Source organism: Dermacentor albipictus, chromosome 10, assembly GCF_038994185.2.
Source record: "Dermacentor albipictus isolate Rhodes 1998 colony chromosome 10, USDA_Dalb.pri_finalv2, whole genome shotgun sequence".
In the NCBI taxonomy this organism is placed as follows: domain Eukaryota; kingdom Metazoa; phylum Arthropoda; class Arachnida; order Ixodida; family Ixodidae; genus Dermacentor; species Dermacentor albipictus.
The window spans coordinates 64,524,418-64,547,147 of NC_091830.1; the positions used below are offsets into that span (position 1 = coordinate 64,524,418).

General features: G+C 49.7%; 1 protein-coding gene and 2 non-coding genes across 5 annotated transcripts in view; 2 read left to right on the forward strand and 1 right to left on the reverse strand.

Annotated features, from left to right (window-relative positions):
* Nucleotides 1–188: 188 nt before the first annotated feature.
* The window catches only part of LOC135904182 (telomerase reverse transcriptase-like), a 62,670-nt gene continuing 40,128 nt past the window's right edge, over nucleotides 189–22,730 (reverse strand). For 2 of the 3 annotated variants that reach the window (XM_065434812.1, XM_065434810.1), the window contains exons 2-4: nucleotides 17,160–18,687; nucleotides 14,721–15,041; nucleotides 189–2,215 (exon numbers count right to left, since the gene is read on the reverse strand). In XM_065434812.1, coding sequence (XP_065290884.1) covers nucleotides 1,052–2,215; nucleotides 14,721–15,041; nucleotides 17,160–18,687 — 3,013 coding nt within the window. In that variant the 3' untranslated portion in view covers nucleotides 189–1,051. Of the gene's footprint in view, nucleotides 2,216–14,720; nucleotides 15,042–17,159; nucleotides 18,688–21,549; nucleotides 21,881–22,730 lie in introns of those variants that run through there. The other variant, XM_065434811.2, reaches the window with a different exon arrangement.
* Nucleotides 11,354–11,426, forward strand: TRNAR-CCU (transfer RNA arginine (anticodon CCU)). The gene has a single exon. It is a non-coding gene; the product is annotated as a tRNA-Arg (tRNA).
* TRNAR-CCU (transfer RNA arginine (anticodon CCU)) lies at nucleotides 22,015–22,087 on the forward strand. Its single transcript has one exon. It is a non-coding gene; the product is annotated as a tRNA-Arg (tRNA).

Consider the following 22,730-nt stretch of genomic DNA (forward strand, 5'->3'; position numbering starts at 1 on the left):
CGGATCCGGCTTGTCCACAGGCCAAATATGCTCATTCACAGACCCTACGGGTCAACCAATGACCCTACTATCCTTGGAACACAGCGGCATGAGCTAATCCTACGGTTACTGCTGTGCCCCCAGCTCAGCGACAAATCTGCACAACCAGCAAACAATATGCGCTCACACAAACACAGCTGGACAACAAAAAAGAAAGAAAACAATTTATTGAATTATTAAATGTAAGAAATGCACCTGAGAACGAAGTCACGGTGAGACAGTTCGCGGTCAAGCACTGGTGAGCCCGCGTCAGTAATTCGAATTGCTGATTCTGAACAAGGCTAGAAAATGTCAACGCGCAACGAAGCGCCAAAGCAAACTCGACGGGAAAATATTGAGTGGTTACAATTTAAAAGAAAACATGAACAGCAAAACCTGAACAAGAAAGCTAGGGCTAAGCGGGGTAAAAAAAGACGAATGTACAACGGCCAAAAGTTCCCATTGTGTCTGTCAGTAGAACTCGCTAGTTCTTGGCGAAAGCCCAGCCGGTAAACGTACCACCACCCAGAAATTGCCGCGACACAAACCCTACATACCGAAGGTGGCATGGCATAAAGTCATGCGCCGTCATACGCCCCCCATCCCGCGGTCGCAGAAAAAACACTGAATTAAGCATTGTGCGGTTTCTGTTTTGGTCTATGATGCTGATAGGTCTGCTGCCTGTACGCAGTCACATATCAATTTTCAAATGCGGTAGCGCCCCGCTACGACTGTGCGCGAAACAGTGAAGCACTTGGCGTTTCAGATTACGGTATTCCGAGTAGTTCGTCTCAGCCGCTGTGAGTCTGACACCACAATATATATTGCCAAAGCAGCATTTGTTTGAGCACCGATAGTTAACGTTCGCAGAAGTATGCCAGCGAAGTATTTAGTGCTAACTTTACGTAGCTTATCCACAACCTAAAATCTTTATCTATGCCTTACATCACTTCGTGCAAGTTTGCCCATAAACTGGACATGTATAAGCCATGAAATTGTATAATTGACGTACATCTTAAGAAATCAAGTGTGATCAAGACAAAGCCAATTCAACGCATGCAGTCAAGTGTTCCAGATCGCAGATCGGCGCCAGTTCCTTGCCAACACGGCGAACCACTTCTGCGAGACGCTTCCCCACTGAACTGGCTTTGCGGTCAGCCTTCCTTGCGAACACCAACAGGAAGAGGTACCGCAACTCTTCGTCGCGAAGCGAGAGCTCCATGCCCTCGCCAGACGCCCACCGAAGAGCTCTGACCAAAAAGTTGTCCAGGATTCCAAGAACCACCTCGGTCACGTAGCCTTCGTCAACGTAGCGCATCGCGTTGACCGACCAGAAGAAGCGATTGGCCAGCGCGACGAACGAGTCCAGGACGCCAGCTATCACGCATTCCCGCGAGTTGATCACGGGATCCATCGCCAGGGGAGAGACGGGGAGGTGCCAGGGCTGCAGGTACTTCTTTAGAGCTTCTCCCGCTCGACGCTCTGGTTTCTCTACCACCCACTCCACCGGAAACGAAGACATGGGTTCCCGGAACACTTCCAGCGTAGTCATGTCGAATACGTAGCCACAGAAATCAGCTCTTTGTCTAATAGGAGCCGGCGTGCGGACGTCGTATTCGTCGCCATCCACCGCATCCTCGATATTCGTTTGCACCTTGGAAGCGTTGGAGAAGAGCCCGAAGTCCGGAAAACCGCGCGAGAACGTATCTCGAAAGCGGCGGGCGCGTTCCTCGTCGGAAGTGACGTAGAGGAAGTCGTCGGTGGCGCGTACGAGGAGCTCTCCGCTCGCGCCGCCGAACTCTTGCAGGTGTCGCCTCTGCATCGCCGTTATGTAGACGTCTGCAAGGTCTGCGGATAGGTGGCCGCCCTGTAGCACGCCTTTCCTCAGGCTGTAGGTCTTGCCGTGCAACCGGAAATGGAACTTCGTCAGGTAGTCCCGCAGCAGCTGTTTCAGCTCTTTCGTGTTCGGCAGGAGACACGTCTTCGCCACGAGAATTTTCGCCTTGGTAGCGAAGCGGCGGCGATGAGGGGACGAGTTCTCCCGATCGTACGTCATGGTTGTGACGTCATTGGCGAACAGCTGCCTCCAGCGCTTGACCACCCGACCATAGGCGTTCAGCGTGACCACAGTGCAGGCCACAACCCTGGCCTCGCGCTCAGTGCGCTCAAACGCTCGGCCCACCACTTCTAGCGCCACCTGGTGGGAGAGGTACAAGAATATGGGGTGTTATCACTCACTTGGGAAAACTGCAAATGTTGCATTCACTACAGTCTACCCTTCGCCCTCATTCACCACTATATTTGCCCTTTCCTTCTCTGCTTATTAGTGCAGAGTAGCAGACTAGAACAACCGCTCAGGTTGACCTTTCTGCCTTTCTTTATCTATCTATCTATCTATCTATCTATCTATCTATCTATCTATCTATCTATCTATCTATCTATCTATCTATCTATCTATCTATCTGACTGTCCATTTTAATCTCAAAATGCATGCAGTGTGTTTGAGAAAAGTCCACGCTTAACAGCGCGTTTATTTTGTCCGTGAATACTGCGGTTAACAGTCTATGACACCATTTTCATTTTTGTGGAAGTCTGGATAGTAGGTCTGTGCCTAATTTTTGTAAAGGCAATCTTAGCAGTCGTCTGAACAATCCAGTGCAAATTTCAAGCCAGGAAGGCCATCGTATACCATTCTTGTCACGGTAGCAGTACAATGGCTTGTTCTGTGCCTCCGATGCAACTTTCCACATGGTCCCGCCCTGACACTTTGTATTCCATCCCTCTCTGATGAGACAAAAGTCCCGACTAGACACGTCTATTGAAAAGAATAACAAATGCCCCAACTAACAAAATATTATTGTTGATCACTACTTCAAGAACACTGTGTACGTGTCATGAAACACCAAGTATTGCAATCAAATGCGCTTTGTGAATAGTATCATTGACACAGTCACCTACCTTGCCATAATCGCGTGCAATCTAATCGCAAGAACTGCGGTGGCATACAGAGAGAGATAAAAAGAGAGAGGCTACCCTGTGTAGACCGGCTGGCTACCCTGCGCTGGTGTAAGGGAGTAGCATGTTACACTGCTAACCACGTCAATTCAGTAGTTAACAACTGACATGGAAAACTTGCCCCTTTCCAAACTACAGAAACTTACGGACGTGTCCATCTGAGCATCCACGGTAAGCAACTAGTATAGTATAACAGGCGCAACCACTACTCGTCCACTTAGAGCAAGATGTCTACGCTCCAATAGAACGTGCATTAAAGCAATGGTAAAAAATATTATACGCATCCCACACACTGTTGGACTCGATGTAAGCGAAGTTCTCCGTGCATTTTGCTTTGATTTGTGATAATTAGCGGTGATGTTCACAGCTAATGTTTAATTTTTTCAGCGTTTAGTCCAACACAAGAGTGGTGGGTTGCCACTGTCAATGACACACGTTACCTTGCATGCACCACGGCTGTTTGTCTGCGCATTACACAGAACACAATCAGCGAGATGTGTTGGCTTGAGGCGTCGTTGTGCGCCACTGTTCATGGCGCAAGAGAATGTTAGCATTGTCATTGTCTCGCACGCCACATCGCATCGTGGCAGAAGTGTTAAACTGTAATTGAATTATGGGGCTGTACGTGCCAAGAATCACAATCGGATCATGAGGCACGCCGTAATAGCGGACTCCGGATTAATTTTCTTCGCCTGGGATTCTTTAACGTGCACCTAAATCTAAGAATAACGAGTGTTTTTTTTTTCTTATTTCGCCCCTGCCAAATGCGGCTGCCGCGGTCAGAATCGAATCCGCGACCTCGAGCAATGTAACACCCGCAAATCTACCGCAGCCTGCACATGATTGATTGATTGATTGATTGATTGATTGATTGATTGATTGATTGATTGATTGATTGATTGATTGATTGATTGATTGATTGATTGATTGATTGATTGATTGAAAATTTTATTATTCCACCGAGCTCGGGTGCCTGCCTCTTAACCTACACGCAGGTAGGGGGGGGGGGGACGAAGCAGTCTCCGCGCATTGAGGACGGTGAGTCTTCATGGCCTCAACGGCCAGGCAGATTGCGCGACACTGGTTTTCTTCAGCCTCGCTCTGGAGCAAGGCCTCCCAGGCTTCTCTACTGTCAATGTTTTCCTTGGCCCCTGGGGAGCCAGCACACTCCCATATTAAATGGTCTAGCATACCGTTCTCCTCACAAATTTTGCAGCAGGCGTCGTTATAGTCCCTCGTCTGAGTTAAATAGATCCAATATGGTGATGTGTAACCGTTTCCCTGGAAGCGCCGCGAAATGCGAGCGTCCTCCAGAGAGAGAGACCGATGCGGAGGCGGAAAGATATTTCTTTCGGCATTGTAATGATCTACAATTTCCCTGTACGTGATGATGCTATCTTTGATCCTTGGAACCGGCTGCTCTAGAGTTGCCCGGTGGTAGAGTGCTCGGGCGAGCTCGTGAGCGGCTTCGTTACCTGGGACTTCTTCATGGGCTGGAACCCAAATAAAAGTTGTGTCCCTCCTAGGAGGGTTTTTGAGTAGAATTTGGACTTCTCCCTTTTCTAAAATTTCGGACAGCTAATCTGCTATCGCCTAATATGACTCCCGCTTTCGTACCCGCACAAGCGAGCGCTACTGCAACCTCCTCGGCTGTACAGGCGCCCCTCGTGCACGTGGAGCACGCTATCTTAACGCACCCGTCGTCATCAACCACCCTCGATACCGCAGCCCTGTCTCTGCCGCAAGCCGCGTCTACGCACGCTACTTTATGCGCCGGTGTGTTTTTATGTTTATTTACTAGAGCCTTAGCTCTTTGAGCTCTCCTCTCTTTGTTGTAGATATGATGCATATTTTTAGGTAGGAGGCAATTCTGAAGCGTTTACACAGGTTCAACGGAATGTCCTTCTTGCCAGTCGGGGCACCCGTCACATTCGATTCCTACACATCCCATGATTTTTCTTCCTGTTTTGGACTGGCCTAATCTTTCCAACTGAGACACTCGTACTGCCTCAGTGAGCTCAACCAGCGTGTTGTGAACCCCTATCTTGAGAAGGAGGTCTGTCGAGGTCGAGTCTGAGAGCCCTAGGGCTCTCTTAACGCTCTTCCTAACGATCGCATCTATTTTCTATTTTTCTTCTTGTTTAAACAGAAGATACGGTGTGGCATACGCTGTTCAGCTGGTAATAAAGGCTTGCATGAGTCGGAGGAGGCCATTCTCTTTGAGGCCCCTGCCTTTGAGTGCAGCTCTCCTAAAGATCCCCATGACCTGCGCCGCGTATCCTTCTTACGTTTTGATTGTCGTGAGGTTGTATCCATTTCTCTGGATATACATGCCCAGAATTTTGATTTACTCCACCTTGGGAATCTCCTTTCCATTTACGAAAACATTGATGGGTCTGCTGCTCCCAGCGTGTCCCTTTGATGTTTTGGCTCAATGATTAATAGCTCCGATTTCTGTGGCGAGCACGCCAGGCCTCTGCTGGCTGCATACTCTTCCACCTTATTCGCCGCCATCTGTAGTTTAAGTCCGATGGCTGTGTCACTCCCACTGTTAACCTAGATGTATGTATATGTCATCCGCGTACATGCTAAATTCTATCGATTTAATCTTATTGAGTTCCGCCGGGAGACCCTTCATCGACATGTTGAATAGGAAGGGTGATAGCACCGACCCTTGCTAGGTCCCTTTGCCCTCAAGTGTGATGGGAGGGAACTTTACACCCAGAAATATTATATTCGCATCCCTCTGTGACAAAGTCTTTGACGTATGCATATGCCTTATGTCCCACACCCACCTCTTAAAGGCCTGCCAAGACAGCCTTGTGGCTAACGTTGTCAAATGCCTCGGTGAGGTCGAGGCCTAGGATCGCCCTGGTGTCACTTGAGTCGTATCGGTCTAGGATATCATGCTTAAGTCTGAGCATGGCATATGTACTGAGCCCTGGCCGGAATCCAACCATTTCATGCGGCCAGAGATCATTCTCCTCCGCGTACCTGGTCAGTCTCATTTGAACATGCTCCATCAATTTCCCTACACACGAGGTGAAGGAGATTGGAACGACAGAAAGCTCAGCTAGTTGGTAAGGATTCATTATGCAAAAAAGAGAGGTGAGGCGCACAGACAGGACACAAGAGTAGAGAAGTAGACAACACGAACACGAAGGGAGATTCGTCGCATGTTGTTCAAGCGGGTACTTTGCCTGGCTTTGGAATAAAGGCTACGTCCGCCTGTTTCCATGTCTTTCGGAGTTTTCCTTTTTTCCACACCTGGTTTCATGCATTTGGTTAGTGCGATCATGGACTCATCGTCTAAATTCCTGAGAGCTGTGTTCGTTATCCCGTCCAGACCGGGGGCCAATCTCTTTCTGAAGTTATTAAGCTCTGCTCTAACCTCTGTTGTGGTGATGGGGACATCGAGATCTGGGTTGGTAGGTCCCTCGTAGTCCTTAAACATCTCGCTCTCTGCTTTTCCAAGATATGTCTCTTAGAGCTCGCCACCCGCCGTGGTTGCTCAGTGGCTATGGTGTTAGGCTGCTGAGCACGAGGTCGCGGGATCGAATCCCGGCCATGGCGGCTGCATTTCGATGGGGGCGAAATGCGAAAACACCCGTGTACTTAGATTTAGGTGCACGTTAAAGAACCCCAGGTGGTCGGAATGTCCGGAGTCCCCCACTACGGCGTGCCTCATAATCAGAAAGTGGTTTTGGCACGTAAAACCCCATAATTATTATTTGGAGCTCGCTAATGAGCTCGTATTCCTCGCTCTCACCTGGTTTGTACTAGCTTTCATTTTTGATTTACTAGGGTCCATGAGATTTCTGAGAAGGCTCCAGGTTTTGGAGAGACATATTGGCTTCCATCTCATCACACTTGCCCTACCAATTCTGCTCGTTGAGCTTAATCGAATATGTTTCGATTTCTTCGTTGAGTCTGGCTAGTTCTCGTCTAATATTCCTGTTCCATCTTTGTGTCTTGAGCCTTTTCTCCAGGATACTCTTTCTGCTCCACATGTTCAGCAGTTTGCTGTCTAGCGCTGGGAGTGCGTCCTCATCCTCTACAGTTGCAGTCACTTGCCCTATGTACGTTTTAAGGAGGTGTGCCCATTTGTCGATATTGTAGATATCATCCAGCAGTGAGGCCTCCTTCCTTATCTCTCTGAATTTATCCCACTCCATTAATTTCGGCTGTTTGATGAGGCGTGCCCTGACGCCTATTCCTAGCATGAGCGAAATAATAAAGTGGTCGCTGCCTAATTTTGTCCTGTGCTTCTCCACGTTACTGTTCCCGCCATATGACTTATCGTTAGGTCGGGTTCAGTGTCCCTGGTTATACTACTGCCTATGCGCGTAGGGACGCATGGGTCAGTATGTAGAGCAAACCCCAGCGTGTGTATATCCTCCCGAATTCGTCTACCTTTGGGGTCTCTGCATGTATATCCCCATTCCTCGTGGGCCACGTTGAAGTCTCCCATAATGATGAGTGGTCTCCCATCTGTGGCTTTGAGGAATAAAGTAATGAGTTTAATTTTCTTTTTCCTGGGTTGGCTGTACACATTCAGGAGAAATATGCTATCTCTATTTCTCTTTCCTGTGGTAATCTCAACGAGAACAGCCTCTGCCTCGCTTTGGGAGACATCATGGACTATGGTTGCAATATGTTTCGCTTTACGAAGGTGGCGACTAGGCATTTATCCCCCTTGGCGCTGTCAAAGCTCTGGTAACCCGATAATCTAACAGGGGCCTTACACGTTTCCTGCATTACCGTGCCTACGGGTGCTTCCTGTTGTAGCTCGAGGTGTTGTTGCAGCAACGCTCCACTGCCAGAATGTGGAGCCATTTTTCTTACCCGAACGTTTATCCATTTCTATTAATAATCGCTTCTATTGCTCCAATTTTCTCGCACAGCCCAGCTATTGTCGTGCCTAAGGTATCCATCGGCGTGCTTAGGGCGTCTATTTTGCAACACTGTTGGTTCACTTGTGCCTGTAATAGCGCAATTGCTCCTCCATTCTGTAGCTGTCCTGCTTTCATGGTTCCGTTCTCCTTGTCCATTTTCATCAGCCACGTTTCAATTTTCTTTTGCCAGCTCGCCAGCGGGTCGGTCTCCCCAGCCTTGCGTTTGGAAGGGGGTTGTCTCGTAAAATCAACATTGACATCCTCTTCCTCCTGTCGTAGCTGTAGCTGGCACAGGAGCAGGAGGAGTGATGTGGGTGTTGCATATTTCGGGAGCCTCGACGGGGCCCTTCTGTTTTTAGTGCGATCAACTGATTTTGGGTTTCCCTCAGCAATCGTTCTAACCTCATGTTTGCCTTCTTCTGCTCCTCTATTTCTTTCTTAAGTAAGCTAATCTCATCTCTCTCAGCCTCGGAGCCCTTGCTACCAAAGCTTACCAAGCGCGTATTTTCTTCCCCACGGGTCCTTGGGGTCCCTGGGCGGCAGGCCGGGTCCCTGGCCCTGGTCACCAGGCCCCTTGGCTGGGGTCTGCTGGCGGCCCCCTCCGGACCACAAACTGGACCTCCTTCCGGGTGTCAAACTAGACCTCGCTCTCGACTGCTGCCCCACCTGGTCTCTGGTAGCATCACTTGCTCTGACTCGATGCTCCTCTCTAGGTGCCGGGGTGGTGGCCTGGGGCTTGCCTTGAGTCGAGGCTTGCGCCTGGAGCTTCTCTTGTTCCATCTTCTTCTCCCATATCTTTTTCTTGATGATGTACGGCATGCGATATATCTCCCGGCATTTGTTGTCGCCTAGGAGGTGGGCTTTCTTGCATAGCAAGCATCGAGGCTCGCAGCTCTGATTTGGTTCCGGGTTCTCGGTTCCTCAGCCCCGACATCTGACGTCGTCGGGGTTCGGGCAAACGTCCGCCCGGTGTCCAAGTTTTCCGCTGGTGACGCGCACTTCATATTTTTTCTTGCATAGGTAGGAGCGTGTGGGGAAGCATCGGAGGTAAACTTCCACCGGCACTTTGCAGTCTTCAAACAGGATCAATACATATTTGGATTTCGCCCAAATCTTCCGACTCCAATGATCGACGGGTTTTTCTTATTTCTTCTAAGTGCATCGAGGATTTCCTCGTGAGTTGCATCCAGCGGGACGTCGTAGATCACTCCTTTCCCTCCGTTTTCCGGCATGGCAATATACGCCTTCGTCTCGACCATAGATCCACTGACCCGAAGAGCCCTGATCGCAGCGTACTTGCTTACTCGTGCCGCGTCTAGCGTAGCTATCATGATCGGCTGCTGCGTCAGGTTTGATGATGCTACGTCTTCGTCTGCAGCCTCCGGGTCGACCCCGGCTGCCTGGGCCAGGTACACGTGAATGCGCAGTCTTCCAACTTCCTCCAGGGTGCGATTAATACCTCCTTTCGGGCGAACAATAATTTTCTCAGCACCTTCTGGAACCTCCGCGAGCTGCTTCTCGACCGATCTTGCAGCCAGCTTATTCGCCAGCCAGGCGGGGTTAGGATTCCCCATCGGCTCGCGCACGGCGGATGCCTCGCCGTGCGCGCGCGTGAAACGGCCTTTTCTCCGAATAAACCCCGTTGCCCCGCTTGACAGCTCGTCCGGGGGAGTGGCATCGTCCACGGTCTCCATTTCCAGGCTCATGTTAGCTTGCGAGCGCCGCACGGCCGCCTCGCCTAGGCCTCGGCTCGGCCCCTTCAGGTGTGGAGCTCGGTTAGGCCTAGCGCTCAGCTGGCCCAGCTCGAACTTCAAAAATGGAAAAAATGGGCCCACCGCCAGAAATTCGGTATCCCCATGCTTCTTGTAGGTTCCATCGATCGCTGGTAAGAAGAATTTCCGCGAAAAGTTCGACAATCCGCCAAAGCATAGGAAAGTAGCGCAGCCGATAGGAAGCACGTCCGCACTTGCGACAGTTACCGCAGTGTCGCCTAGAAGCTGCGGTGCTTTAATGCGGCTTTGCGTCTGCACGCCGTACGTCATTTGTCCGCTTGACAAATTTGTACGGTGTTTATTTTTCAGAAACAGCAGAAACGTGCCGTATTGCACCTTGAACTTCAATTTATCCACTTTGTACGCAACCACTGTTGTGTCCAGTGGCAGCGTTTCCTCGTTTTCTCGCGTCACCTTTTCCCTCTCCCGCCCTTCACCCATGAATAGGAACTGCGATCGAAAAGTGGCAAGGCTGTCCTTCACATCCGCTCGTTTAGCGACTGCGCCGGTCCTACCCATTCTCTGCCTCCTCTCCCTTTCGCCACTCTACCATTCTGCCTACCTCCCCTCTTGCTGTTGCGCGTTAGTGGTACGGAAGCGCTACATTTCCTGGGATGCTTTTTCGGGGAGTGAGAAGGGGGGGCCGTGTAGTCACGGATAAGTACAGCTGTCAGTAGGGTATTGTGGCGACAACCCAGGCAGCTCCGGAGATTGTGGGCACGCGATGAAAAGGTCCAAATGAGTTCATGAAGTAAACATGACCTCTCTCTCGCTCTTGCAAACTCTCTGGATGTCAGATTTCTGTGCCGACAATCCAGCTTACCCAAAACAAGAAAATTTTCTGAAGGAAAGGAAGGAGTGCATAAAAGACAAGTTAAACGTCGTATGTACACAAAAAAATCCGTGAATAATTTTGGCGCCGCTGACGTCACGGAGATATGGCGACGCTGTGCTCACATTCCGTGCTGAGAAAAAAGAAATAAGAAATAATTTATTTTCTCATAATAAATAGGTCATTACCAGCCACTGACAAGCCCGCTCCGTCCGATTCAAACTGTCCGCAAAACTCAAAAAATTAGATCACGAGCCACTTACACTCCCGCTCAGTCCGAATCAAACTGCCCGCCAGGCTCATTTTGGCGCGAAACTCGTGATACTTCGGCCACGCCTGTTGCAGTCAGTACCCACCTTCGAACCGGTACAGACGTCGCAGGCGCACTTTTGTCGGTGCTGTATCGACAAGCATTCTTGTCCACTTGCATCTGCGCCGAATTATCGTCACAATGAGGGAGTAGAAACAATGATGATTCTGAGTCTGGCGGTTGCAAGGAGCACGGTGGACAGGCCAGCAGCAGGGTAACAGCAACGTCATAAACCGGCAACGTGCCAAGCGGTCGCGTATCATGGCGGAGTTACTAAATGAATTCATAGATGGCGCTACCTGTCCTGTTGCTGGTGCGGTTGGGTGACTTGCGCTGTTTGCGATGTCTTCGGGAGCGGCGGCCGCGACAGTCCAGGGCTTTTCTGCATTCGATTGAAAACTTTTGCCATCGAATTCGCCCGGGAATCCACCAGTTCACAATCCTACAGAGGTTATGCGTTATGGAATTTTTTTGTCTGTCTTGTCGGCGCGTAGTGATTGCCAAAACGTTCGCCCTCGTGGCCTAACGGATAAGGCATCGGTCTCCTAAACCGGGCATTGTGGGTTCGAATCCCGCCGAGGGTACTGTCACCTAGACTGACTTGTTTTGTAGCAACAAGCTACAGAAACTTTCATTACTAAGACATTTCACAGGTCTTGAATCATTTTCTCCTGGGTGTTGGGATGTGGGGGTTGCTTGGAATCTGTCTTTACAAGGTTTAGTATCAGTTTAACCCAGACCCTGAAGAAATGTTCACATGTTTTGTTGACTATCTCGTCCTTATAATAGTCTTTTGAGCTGGTATGTTTGAAAAGTGAAATTTTTGGTCCGAATCAAGTAAAAATATTCTTGAAAAATGACCTCTAAATGTCGAACGGAACCGAAAGAATATTTTATGGTTTCTCAACCAAGTGAATTATGAAGTTTGAGCAGAGCCTGTTTGATTAAAAAAATGACGCTTACACAAATATCATTTCGCAGATGTATGATATCATGAGAAGCCAACAAAGACACAAAGAAACCACAGGGAAAATTACTTGTACTTACTAATTGAATTAAAGAAATGATAAATTAATGGCAGTGAAAGTGGATGAAAAGACAATTTGCTGCAGGTGGGTAACGATCCCACAACCTGCGAAGGTTGTGGGATCGTTCCCCACCTGCGGCAAGTCGTTTTTTCATCCACTTTCATCTCCATTAATTTATCGTTTCTTTATTTCCTTTATTAAGCACAAGTAATTTCCCCCATGTTGTCCTTGGTGTCAGTGTTTGTTGGCTTATGATATGACTAATAAAAATCGGGCTCCTCGGTTAACGCCCGTTCTTCTCGTTTATTACATAACAAGGGTCTCGAATCCGGCAACATTGATGCCTTCAGGTAGCATGTGTGGGTTTATTGACCGGTTGCCTTCACGCAATGCGGCTTTGCGCCTGCACGCCGTGCGTCATTTGTCCGCTTGACAAATTTGTATGGTCTTTGTTTTTCAGAAACAGCAGAAACGTGCCGTATTGCACCTTGAACTTCAATTTATCCACTTTGTACGCAACCACTGTTGTGTCCAGTGGTAGCGTTTCCTCGTTTTCTCGCGTCACGTTTTCCCTCTCCCGCCCTTCACCCATGAATAGGAACTGCGATCGAAAAGTGGCAAGGCTGTCATTCACATAGCGCTCTGTGGTGTGTGTTTCTCTTCTGTGTGTCTCGTCAAAATGCTGCGCAAACCAACCTCTAATATGCTATACCAACACGCCCAGTTGTCAACCTTGGCATTCACATCTGCTCGTTTAGCGACTGCACCGGTCCCACCCATTCTCTGCCTCCTCTCCCTACCACCTCTCTACCATTCTGTCTACCTCCCCTCTGGCTGTTGCGCGTTAGTGGAACGGTGAGCGCTACATTTTCTGGGATGCTTTTTCGGGGAAAGGGGGGGGGGTAGTCACGGATAATTAGAGCTGTCAATAGGGTATTGTGGCGACACATGTAGCTCCGGAGATTGTGGGCACGCGATGGAAAGGTCCAAACGAGTTTCTCCCGTCTACTTTACTCTCTGCCACGCTCCTGTCACTCTGCACAATGTGAACCACCTTCCGAGGCGACATGCAAGACAGCGACAGCAGCAGCAGCAATAGTAGAAAAATCGAAGTAAGAGGTAAAGAAACCTTCGATTTGAAAAGCAATGACTAACCACGCTAACTACGCAACTCAACTCCCTCAGCTTTCTTAAGCTATCTCGTCAGTTCATTGAAATAAAAAGCACGAAATATTTTACGTAGCTATCGCGTAGGGAAGCCACAGCCCCAGAACTGTGTGCCTGACTGGATATGACGTCCGCCGTGCAGGTGAACACGAAGCCACGGTTTCATTACTGGTCCCACCAGCCACGGCGGCGCAGCGGTCATGGCGTCCTGCTGCTCAGCACGAGGTCGCGGGTTCGATAACCGACCGCCGCGTCCGCATTCCGACGGAGGCAAAATGCAAACACGTTCTTGTACCCAGAGTTTGGTGCACGTTAAATAACGCCACGAGCTAAATATTAATCCGGAATCCTCTAGTACGGCGTCCCTCAAAGCCACAGTGTTGCTTTGGGACGTTAAACTTCATCAATCAATCAATTACTGGTCACTGGAGCAGAATACCGAGTGAGGCGGAATGCTAAAACGCTTAATCACAGATTTAGACGTACCTGAAAGGCACGCAGAACGAATCAGTAAATCCGTTGCGGAAGCATTGTTTCAGAACTCATTTTCGCTAGTTTTGCGGTAATATGCTGATCATTAAAAAAGAAAAATGTCCAAGGTTCATTATTTGATTGGCGCGCCGAAACCCCAGTGCCGGTAGGTAAGTGTGACGACACTGATTTCGGAGTATTTTGTCATATTTGGTTCGGAGGGCTTTGGCTGAGTAAGGCTTATGCAATCTTGCTTTATTCTATGGCTCTCTTAGAATACAATGTAGCCCATACCATCACTGTCATATACTTAACTAGTCCCGAGCAGACGACATCATAATCCGCGACGTCATGGAGAACTGTTGCAGTAACTTCAAGGTGGCGTCGCCACCGGTCTTTCATGTCTTACTTTTGTTTTCCTGGTTTTCTTTTCTTTTATGGCTTTACCAAGCTTTCTAGGCAGAGAGGGTTTATTTTTACCATAAAAGGAAAATCTGCTAATACATCTCAGCTTATTCTTCTCTTTAGTGTCTGAAGAACTTTGAGCGGTCAGAATTTACTTTTCAATCATAGCCTAAAGCACGTACCGTTGGAATGTAACAGCCAATCGGCTCAAATTGTTACATAGAGTGTCTACTTATCACAGTCGACACAGTGGTCCCTGTCACACCAATCTGTATCCCCAGTGTCATACTTGATCGTGATGTACAGTTGGTATAGAAAAGTTACACAGCACAGAATCTGAACAAGAGTTAAATTTCCGAACCGTTTGTGACCGCCGCCAGTAAAACCGAACTACACACTATGCTTTTCAAATATACTAGTAATTCTATGGGAGGGAAATGCGAATGCAAGTTCATATTTTATTGGTAAAGATGGGTTGCACTGTATTCTAAGGGAGCCCAACACAAAGCTTCGCTAGTTTCAAGAGCTCTTACGACGGTCTAAATGCGAGAATGTGCTTCGAAGTCCGTGACGTCACACAGACGTACCTGCGTTGGGATTTCGGCACGAAATCCCGAAATTGGAAGTCTAGCCTTCATTTGCCCTTCTAACAACCAAACTCTTACTGCCAAATAGCGCAAAGAGTTTTCAATGAGAACTTCATCAGTCTATGATGCGTCAGTCTTTCTATTGAATGCCCCTTAAGGCACTGCAACCGGCTATTGGTCGAACGAAAATGGTAGCAAAATACAGGTATTCTTCTCTCACCCCGTGATCGACGCTGTGGAAACAGTTCTCGATGTCTGCCTTGACGAAAAAGACCTTGGGCTTGTCCCGTTCCTTCCATTCGGCGACGAACGACTTCCATCGGTGGTAAAGGTTGTCAGCACCACCGTTGACCTTGAGAGAGTCGAGGAACACCTTCAGGGTGCGAAACCTCACCTCCAAGGTGTTGGCGATGGGCGCGGTGACCAGAAGCCGGACGCCTCCGGCTTCGTCCTTGGGAAGCAGACGGCCGACGCCCTTCATCCTGGGAGGCCCGCTGGAAGCGTCGGCATGCTGCAGGATGTCTTCGCCAGACGCCCAGACCTGACATTTTTGCGGCGAGGTGCCGAATTATTGCACTGACACGCGTCAACACAGAACACGTAATATAAAAGAACAAGAGTGCATGTGAATTACTACACATTCAGAGCTCAGGGCAGGCTTAGAACTACGAAGTTTGCAACATGGAACGTTCATGAAAGCGGAGTCAAAGGGACAAACACACCACTGCTGGCAAAGGTGCCATAGTTATGCGTCGCCTCACTCAAAAGTGTCTGTCATTACGCGCCAATCAAGGAGGTCTTTTGCACATGTCCGTCTACACTCCGTTTTAGACATCAGGTGAAACACTGCGGAAGCTACGCAAGTAGTTCGGTCGCGAAAATCTATCACTCCGCGCGTTCTGTCACAGCGTCCATCTGCTGCAACAGCGTTGCACCTGATGAATGAAACGGGGTATACTTAACATGTCCATTTTATTTGCTGCTAAAGTGCTCAATGGCTGGAAGCCAATCCGGAAGCCGTGTGACGTCATGCCACGCGATCCGCTGCGGAAAGGCGTCGCAGCTGCGCTCGCTCAGAGCCTCGCTTCTGCGGTCACATGACTAGGCGAGAGTTTAAAGGCTGCTTCGCGGCGCTTGGTCACTCAATATCACTCAGTCTCGCCACGCATGGCGCGCCGGCTGGGCCAGCAAGCGAAAGGATGTATCAAATGATCCAGTAGATATAGCAAGACGGCAGGCTGCCAACTCTCAAGCAAAGGCAAAGTTGCCTGCTGAAACACGGAAGCAATGAGAGGCCAAATTAGCACGTTATAGAGAAGCTTACCAAGCGCGGAAGCATCCCAAGATGGAAGCTACTGCAATAGTCACCGTCGTTCAGCAACACGAACAAAGAGAGTGGAGACGAATCCGTGGACACAAGCAACGGTACCCACAACAAACGTTTGATGAACCACACCTCTCGGCTGGCGGCAATCTCGACTGCGACGGCCAGGTTCCACCGCAATTTCAGACAGCCCATTCGACAGCGTGTGTAACGTGTGAAAGACTGTGGCCTAACTTTGATGAAACATTGTGCGCATAGCCTTTGCAAAACCAAGCCAAACAAACATTTCGCTCCTGATAACTAGGTTTACTAGAGTTAAACCTTAGCCAATTTTTTTTCAATTACACTAGATGATATTGTGTCTAAAACGAATCATCTGTCACTGATAGCTGTCTCTTTTTTGCGTTATTCAGTACTGGCAGTTTGCCTAATTATACAGCAAAAATAAATATTCCTGCTCTAAATATAGGCGTCTGCGTTTGAGTGTTCGATTCGATATCTCCTATGTGTATTCGGTGAACCCTGCTCATCCTGTTATCTTTCACTGCGCTAGCACTCGGTCCCACCGAATCCCTGTGGACTTCTGCGTGTTCCACGCCTCATGCCAGCCAATTAGATAAGGAAAACCTGTCAAAGTAGGCAATGCTATTCGTTTTGAAAGCAAACAACTGTAACCTCCCATAAACGAAGACAACGTTTTATTGGGCTGTTCAAACAACGCTGCTGGTCACCGTTCGACGCTTAAGTAAATATGAGGGCAGGAAATTGAAATAAAAACAGATTAGAATATTAACGTTATACGGCCTTTGTTCATCTATCATAATCCTATCCACAACCGCAACGGACAACATACGGTATACCAGCTACAACTGCGGACAAAGGGTTTTCTGCGTAGGCTCTCAGTGCGCGAAATATGCTACCGATATGTACACTTTCATTTCAAGCATAACCACAGCAGAGACGCGATCCAAATTTGAACATCCCAGCAAAGCGTAAAAGCGCTTTTTTGTAGGCACTGTCTTGCTGGGCGAGTTACCCCAACTTTTTCTTATCGGGTATGTCTGTTTCTAGACTCTTTCGTGTGCAGAACCCATGGGTGTGCGCAGTCTGAAGACGTGGGCCGATCCATCACGAAGATAGCGCAGTCAGAAATTTTAAGCAGTCCGAGGCTCCTCCTACTCCTCTCGAGCGAGAGGCGACGCGATTGAGTGTCGCGCGCATTCACTCCGCACCTTTCTCATCCGCAATTCGCTCAGGAAGACATTGTCTTTCATCGATGTCAACTGGGGGTTAAATCGCCTTCCAACTTTTTTACCCCTTCAAGCGGTACATTACCTGGATGATGGCGTTCCACACATGCCTCCTGTAGAAGAGAAGCTGCCGCTTGCCCTTGCGCGAATCCGTGACGTAGAAGCAGACGGAGACGATGGCCGCCGCTAGCTTCGTGCACCACGTGACCATGGCGCGCAGCCACGGAAGTTTCTTGTTGCCCTTGGTGCTCGCCATTCCCTGCAGCCACGGGACCTGGTCGGCTCGGAGCTCAGCAGGGAACGCGGCTGTGTTGAGCACCTCGCCCTTCTTCATCCGAGCCACTGAAGCAGCCCGGCTGATGACTTTCCTCGAGTTCGTCTTCGAACCAAACAGTTCCACCGGGATCAACTTCCGCAGGACCGCATGCGTGAACCCGGAGACGGCACTCACCGGCACGTGGTCTTTCACGAGATCGGACAGAGAAGCCAGCAGCAAGAGATCCCCGTCGTCGACGTCGTCGTTGCATTTGTCCTCACCGGCTTCGCCACCGTATTGCGACGGACAGTGCTCCGTCAGAAGTCTGCCGTACCTGCAGGACCTGTGGTTCTTCAAGAGTTGCCTCAGGGCGCGCAGCAGGCAGGCGTGGTGGCGGACTTCGACGGGGCAGTCTGGCCACGTGGCGAATATCTTGTCCGCCAGCTTCTTGGCGCTGTCCAGGTTCGAGGGGCTCCCGAGCATGAAGCGGCTCTCCACCCTCCTGCGGTCCGATACGTACAGCATGGTCCACGCGTGAAACCTGTAGGCGTCTTCTCTCGCCTGGCTGCGCGGGACGGCTTTCGGCTCGTGACGTCGCACCCTCTTCGCCTTGAGCGCCCTCAGGCGGGAGAACGACACTCCGGCAGGTCGCTTCCGACCGCCAGTTTCATTTTCGGCCGCGTGGCGGTCGGTGGCTGACGAAGTCGAAGAAACGGGATTCACGCCGTTTGAACATTGGCCGTCGCCGTCCTTCGTCGTCCCGAGGCCAACGGTGCCGCCACCAGACATCGGGGCTTGACCTGTTAAGTGCAGCGCCTTGTTTTCCACTCGCGGTGCCGAGGAAGACGCTGCTGCGTCAGACCGCTCAGTGCTTGGCAAAGTGTTGACCTTGACTCCAGACGCCGGCGGCCCGATCCACTGGACAAAAGTATCCCTGTCGGCGCGTTCGAAAATGTAGTAACCCAGTAGCAGTGCGGCGGTGCAGTGAGGACCTAGCGCGGCGAAGAGTTCACGAAACGCTGCTCTTTCGAACAGAATGCTTCCGAAGCAGCCGTGCCGGTACCACGAGAAGGAGAACACGTCGCCCCGGCACTTCCGCTGAATGAAGGACGTAAAGGCGCGGCGGAAGTTGTCGTAAGTGACGACCGACTCGCCGCTTAACTTGGACAGTTCGTCGGATGCCTCTATGGGGAAGCTTCTGGGCACGACAACGAACAGGTCGGTGAGATCGTGCAGCAGGGCGCAGGCGTCAACTTGCACGCGCGACAAGCCTAGCCGCCCGAGGGCGTCCGTGAGCGTCGACGCTCTGTCGCCGTACAGCAAGGTGAAGACCTTGGGAACCTTGCATGTGTCACTCCTGCATAACGGAGAACAGATGAAGCAAAGGGAGTTACCCTACGAAGAGGATCAAAGCATTACTATAACAGGGGCTCGCAGCAAAAGCAGCGCTATCTATCTATCTACCTATCTATCTATCTATCTATCTATCTATCTATCTATCTATCTATCTATCTATCTATCCATTTGTCTGTCTGTCTGTCTGTCTGTCTGTCTGTCTGTCTGTCTGTCTGTCTGTCTGTCTGTCTGTCTGTCTGTCTGTCTATCTATCTATCTATCTATCTATCTATCTATCTATCTATCTATCTATCTATCTATCTATCTATCTATCTGTCTGTCTGTCTATCTATCTATTATTTATTTATTTATTTATTTATTTATTTATTTATTTATTTATTTATTTATTTATTGCGATAGCCGGTTGCACCCTAAATGCGGTCCTCGTTGACAATGTATTTCACCATACATACCACGCGTTGTTAAAATAGGTTTAGACGAAGCTTTCGTGTTCGGATAAAAATGGTATTATCGTTTGGCGAACATCTGCACGTATACACCACATGTCAAAATGTGACACGCTTTTACTGAGAAACACCTCATTCATCGCAGATTTGTGGTGCTCCAGCACCGCCGCCACGGCCGAGAAACCAGAGTGTCGCACACACTACAAAACTTATGTCTTTGACATCTTGCTTATTTACGGTATTTACTCACGTAAGGCCCGCTCACTAGCAGAACCCACACGCCAACCTTGCGCGGTGCGAAAATTTGGAGAGGAAAAAAAGTTTCACGAAATTTCACGCGCGTACCCGCACGCTATAGTTAACTTCTGCATGCCACTGCTAGACGGCACTGGTTGTCCTGCATGCCGGCGATCGCATTATCGTGGATGTCATCGCCGTATCGCGCACTCGGAATCAAACCGCAACTTTTGACGGTTTGCGGTTAGGCCAACTAGGCCTAACCACGACGCGCCTGCTAGGCCATCTGGCGGGTGCAGCGTGTGGCAAAACGTTGCGTCTAGTTCGCCCTTAAGATCCTCCCCTTAGCGATAAATGGGAGCATACACAGGTGCTCTAGATATCATGTACCAGCGGACCGCATCGGCGATTGGCGTGAGATTACGTGCAACGGCAGGACCGACCGCCGCGTCAGTGTTCCCAACCGTAGGGCAATTACCCTACGGTAGGGCGTTTTCAGCATTTTTCGCTGCTTGGTAGGGCCACTGTGCCGTCATAACGGTCATAACGATGATGGCAAAATTTGCCTCGAGTGTCCGTATAGTTATAACCACATTTGCTGACATTTTTTGCTGAAGAACGCGGACAAGAGAAGTGCCGACCAACTAGAGGATAACGGCTTCCCTGTAAAACTGCCTCATGCTGGAACACATGAGGATCGGGGCTAAGACGAATATATGAAGTAATCATGACCTTTCTCTCTCCCTCTTGCAAACTCTCTGGATGCCACATACCTCTGCCGACAATCCAGTTTATCCAAAACAAGAAAACTTTCCGAAGGAAAGGAAGTAATGCACAAAAGACAAGTTAAACGTCGTATGCACATAGAAAAAAACCTATGAACAATTTTGGCGCCGCTGACGTCACAGAGATACGGCGACGCTTTGCTCACATTCCGTGCTGAGAAAAAAAGAAAAAAAATCTATTTACTAATAACAACTAGGTCATCACGAGCCACTTACACGCCCGCTCAGTCCGATTCAAACCGGCCGCCAAACTCAAAAATTAGATCATCACGAGCCACTTACATGGTCGCTCAAGGGCAAGATATAGTCCGGCGTAACGCGCGCGCGCGGCCACGCGCGGCGCGGTTAAGTGACGTCGGTGAAAAGCGCCCACTCTACAGTCCGGCGTCACGGCGTAGCCGGCGTGCTTAGGCGCGCTTGGCGAGCACAACGCCGCCGGCGCGGACATAGAGCGTGTTCTATTTCACGCGGCTGCCGCTAGACCAGAATGCACTGCGCGCTGCAGCGGCAGCGAGCAGAAGGCAGAATGGCGGCCTGCGGTGCGCGTACTGACAGTGCGGCTGTGGTGTTTTGAACATCCGTGTGGGATGACAGCGCGAGTGAGGACGCCTGCTTGAAGCGATTTGCAACCTTCCATGTGTATACGATGTGAAACGCATGGACCACCGCGACACAGAGCGCAAGAACAACGCGTGGGAAGCTATACGAAAGCAGTGTGGTCTCGCCACAGGTAAGCTGCATTTCGCAGCTCCTGTACTAGCTGGTGGTAGTCGCCGAGTTGAGGGCGCTTGTCGAATAGCTTTCGCATGTACATACATGGTCCGCTTCTGTTTTTGACGTAGCCGAAGTACTAGCAATATGAGTGCGATGTTCTGGCTATCAGGCACGGCGGCCGCATTTCGATGGGGGCGAAATGCGAAAAACACCCGAGTGCTTAGATTTAGGTACACGTTGAAGAAGCCCAGGTCAGAAAGAAAGTGGTTTTCGCACGTAAAACCTTATGTTTTTTTTTCTGGCTGTCAGGACAAGTTAACGCCATCCCGCAAAAGTTTTCATTTCAGCGCACAAACAGCGCGCGGAACGAGAAGCGCGCGCGCTACCCGAACGACGCGCATGCGCCATGTAAACAGCTGTTCGCCGCGGCGAAGTTGCGCTCCCGGACGCACAGATGGCGCCAGGCTCGAGCTGCGCGCGCACGCCGAACTCTAGAGGAAGCAAATTTCTTGCACCCCTGGCGTCGCTAGCGCAGCGTATCCGACTTCGCCTGCCGCGGCCTGGCGCGCCGAGAACGCCGGACTATAACTTGGCCTTCAGTCCGATTCAAACTGCGCACCAAGCTCATTTTGGCGCGAAACTCGCGATACTTCGGCCAGGCCTGTTGCAGTCAGTACCCACCTTCGAACCGGTACAGACGTCCTAGGTGCACTTTTCTCGATGCTGTCTCGACAAGCATTCTTGTCCGCTTGCATCTGCGCCGAATTATCGCCACAATGAGGCAGTAGAAACAATGATGATTCTCAGTACGGCGGTTGCAAGGAGCACGGTGGACAGGCCAGCAGCAGGGTAACAGCAACGTCTCAAATCGGCAACGGGCCATGCGGTCGCGTAGCATGGCGGAGTTTCGAAATGAATTCATAGATGGCGGTACCTGTCCTGTCGCTGGTCCGGCTGGGCGGCTTGCGCTGTTTGCGATCCATTCGGGAGCGGCGGCAGCGACGGTCGAGGGCTTTTCTGAATTCGGTGCAAACTCTTTGCCATCAAATTTGCCCGGGAATCCACCTGTTCAACATTTTACAGCGGTTATGCATTATGTGATTTTTTTGTCTGTCTTGCCGGCCCGTAGTGACCTCCGAAACGATCGCCCTCGTGGCCTAACGGATAAGGCATCGGTCTCCTACACCGGGGATTGCGGGTTCGAATCCCGCCGAGGGTATAGTCACCTAGGCTGAATTGTTTTGTAAAAACAAGCTAGGGAACTTGCATTTCGAAGATATCTTACAGCTCTTGAAACCTCTCCGAGGTGTGGGATGTGGGGTTGCTTGGAAATCTGTATTTGTAAGTTGTAATGTCCCTTCAATCCACATCCAAAACAAATGTTCACATGTTCTGTTGACTATCTCGTCCTTATAATCTTTTGAGCAGGTATGTTTGAAAAGTGAAATTTTCAGTCCGCATCCAGTAAGAATATTCTAGAAAATAGACCTCTAGATGTCGAACCGAAAGAATATTTTGTGATTTCACAACAAAGTTAATTATGATGTTTGAGCAGGGCCTGTTTGATTTTTTTTAAATGACACTTACATAAATATCATTCGGAAGGTGTATCGTATCCTGAGAAGCCAACAAACAAAGACACAAAGGAAAATACAGGGGAAATTACTTGTACATACTAATTGAAATGAAGAAACGATAAATTAATGGCAGCGAAAGTTGATGGAAAAACAATTTGCCACAGGTGGGGAACGATCCCACGTCTTGAATGTATAGGTGAGTTTAAATGGGTGAGTAGATGAGTTTGAGCGACCTCTCTTCTAGGGGTCGCTCAAACTCACCAATTCATTTGTACTCAATTTTTC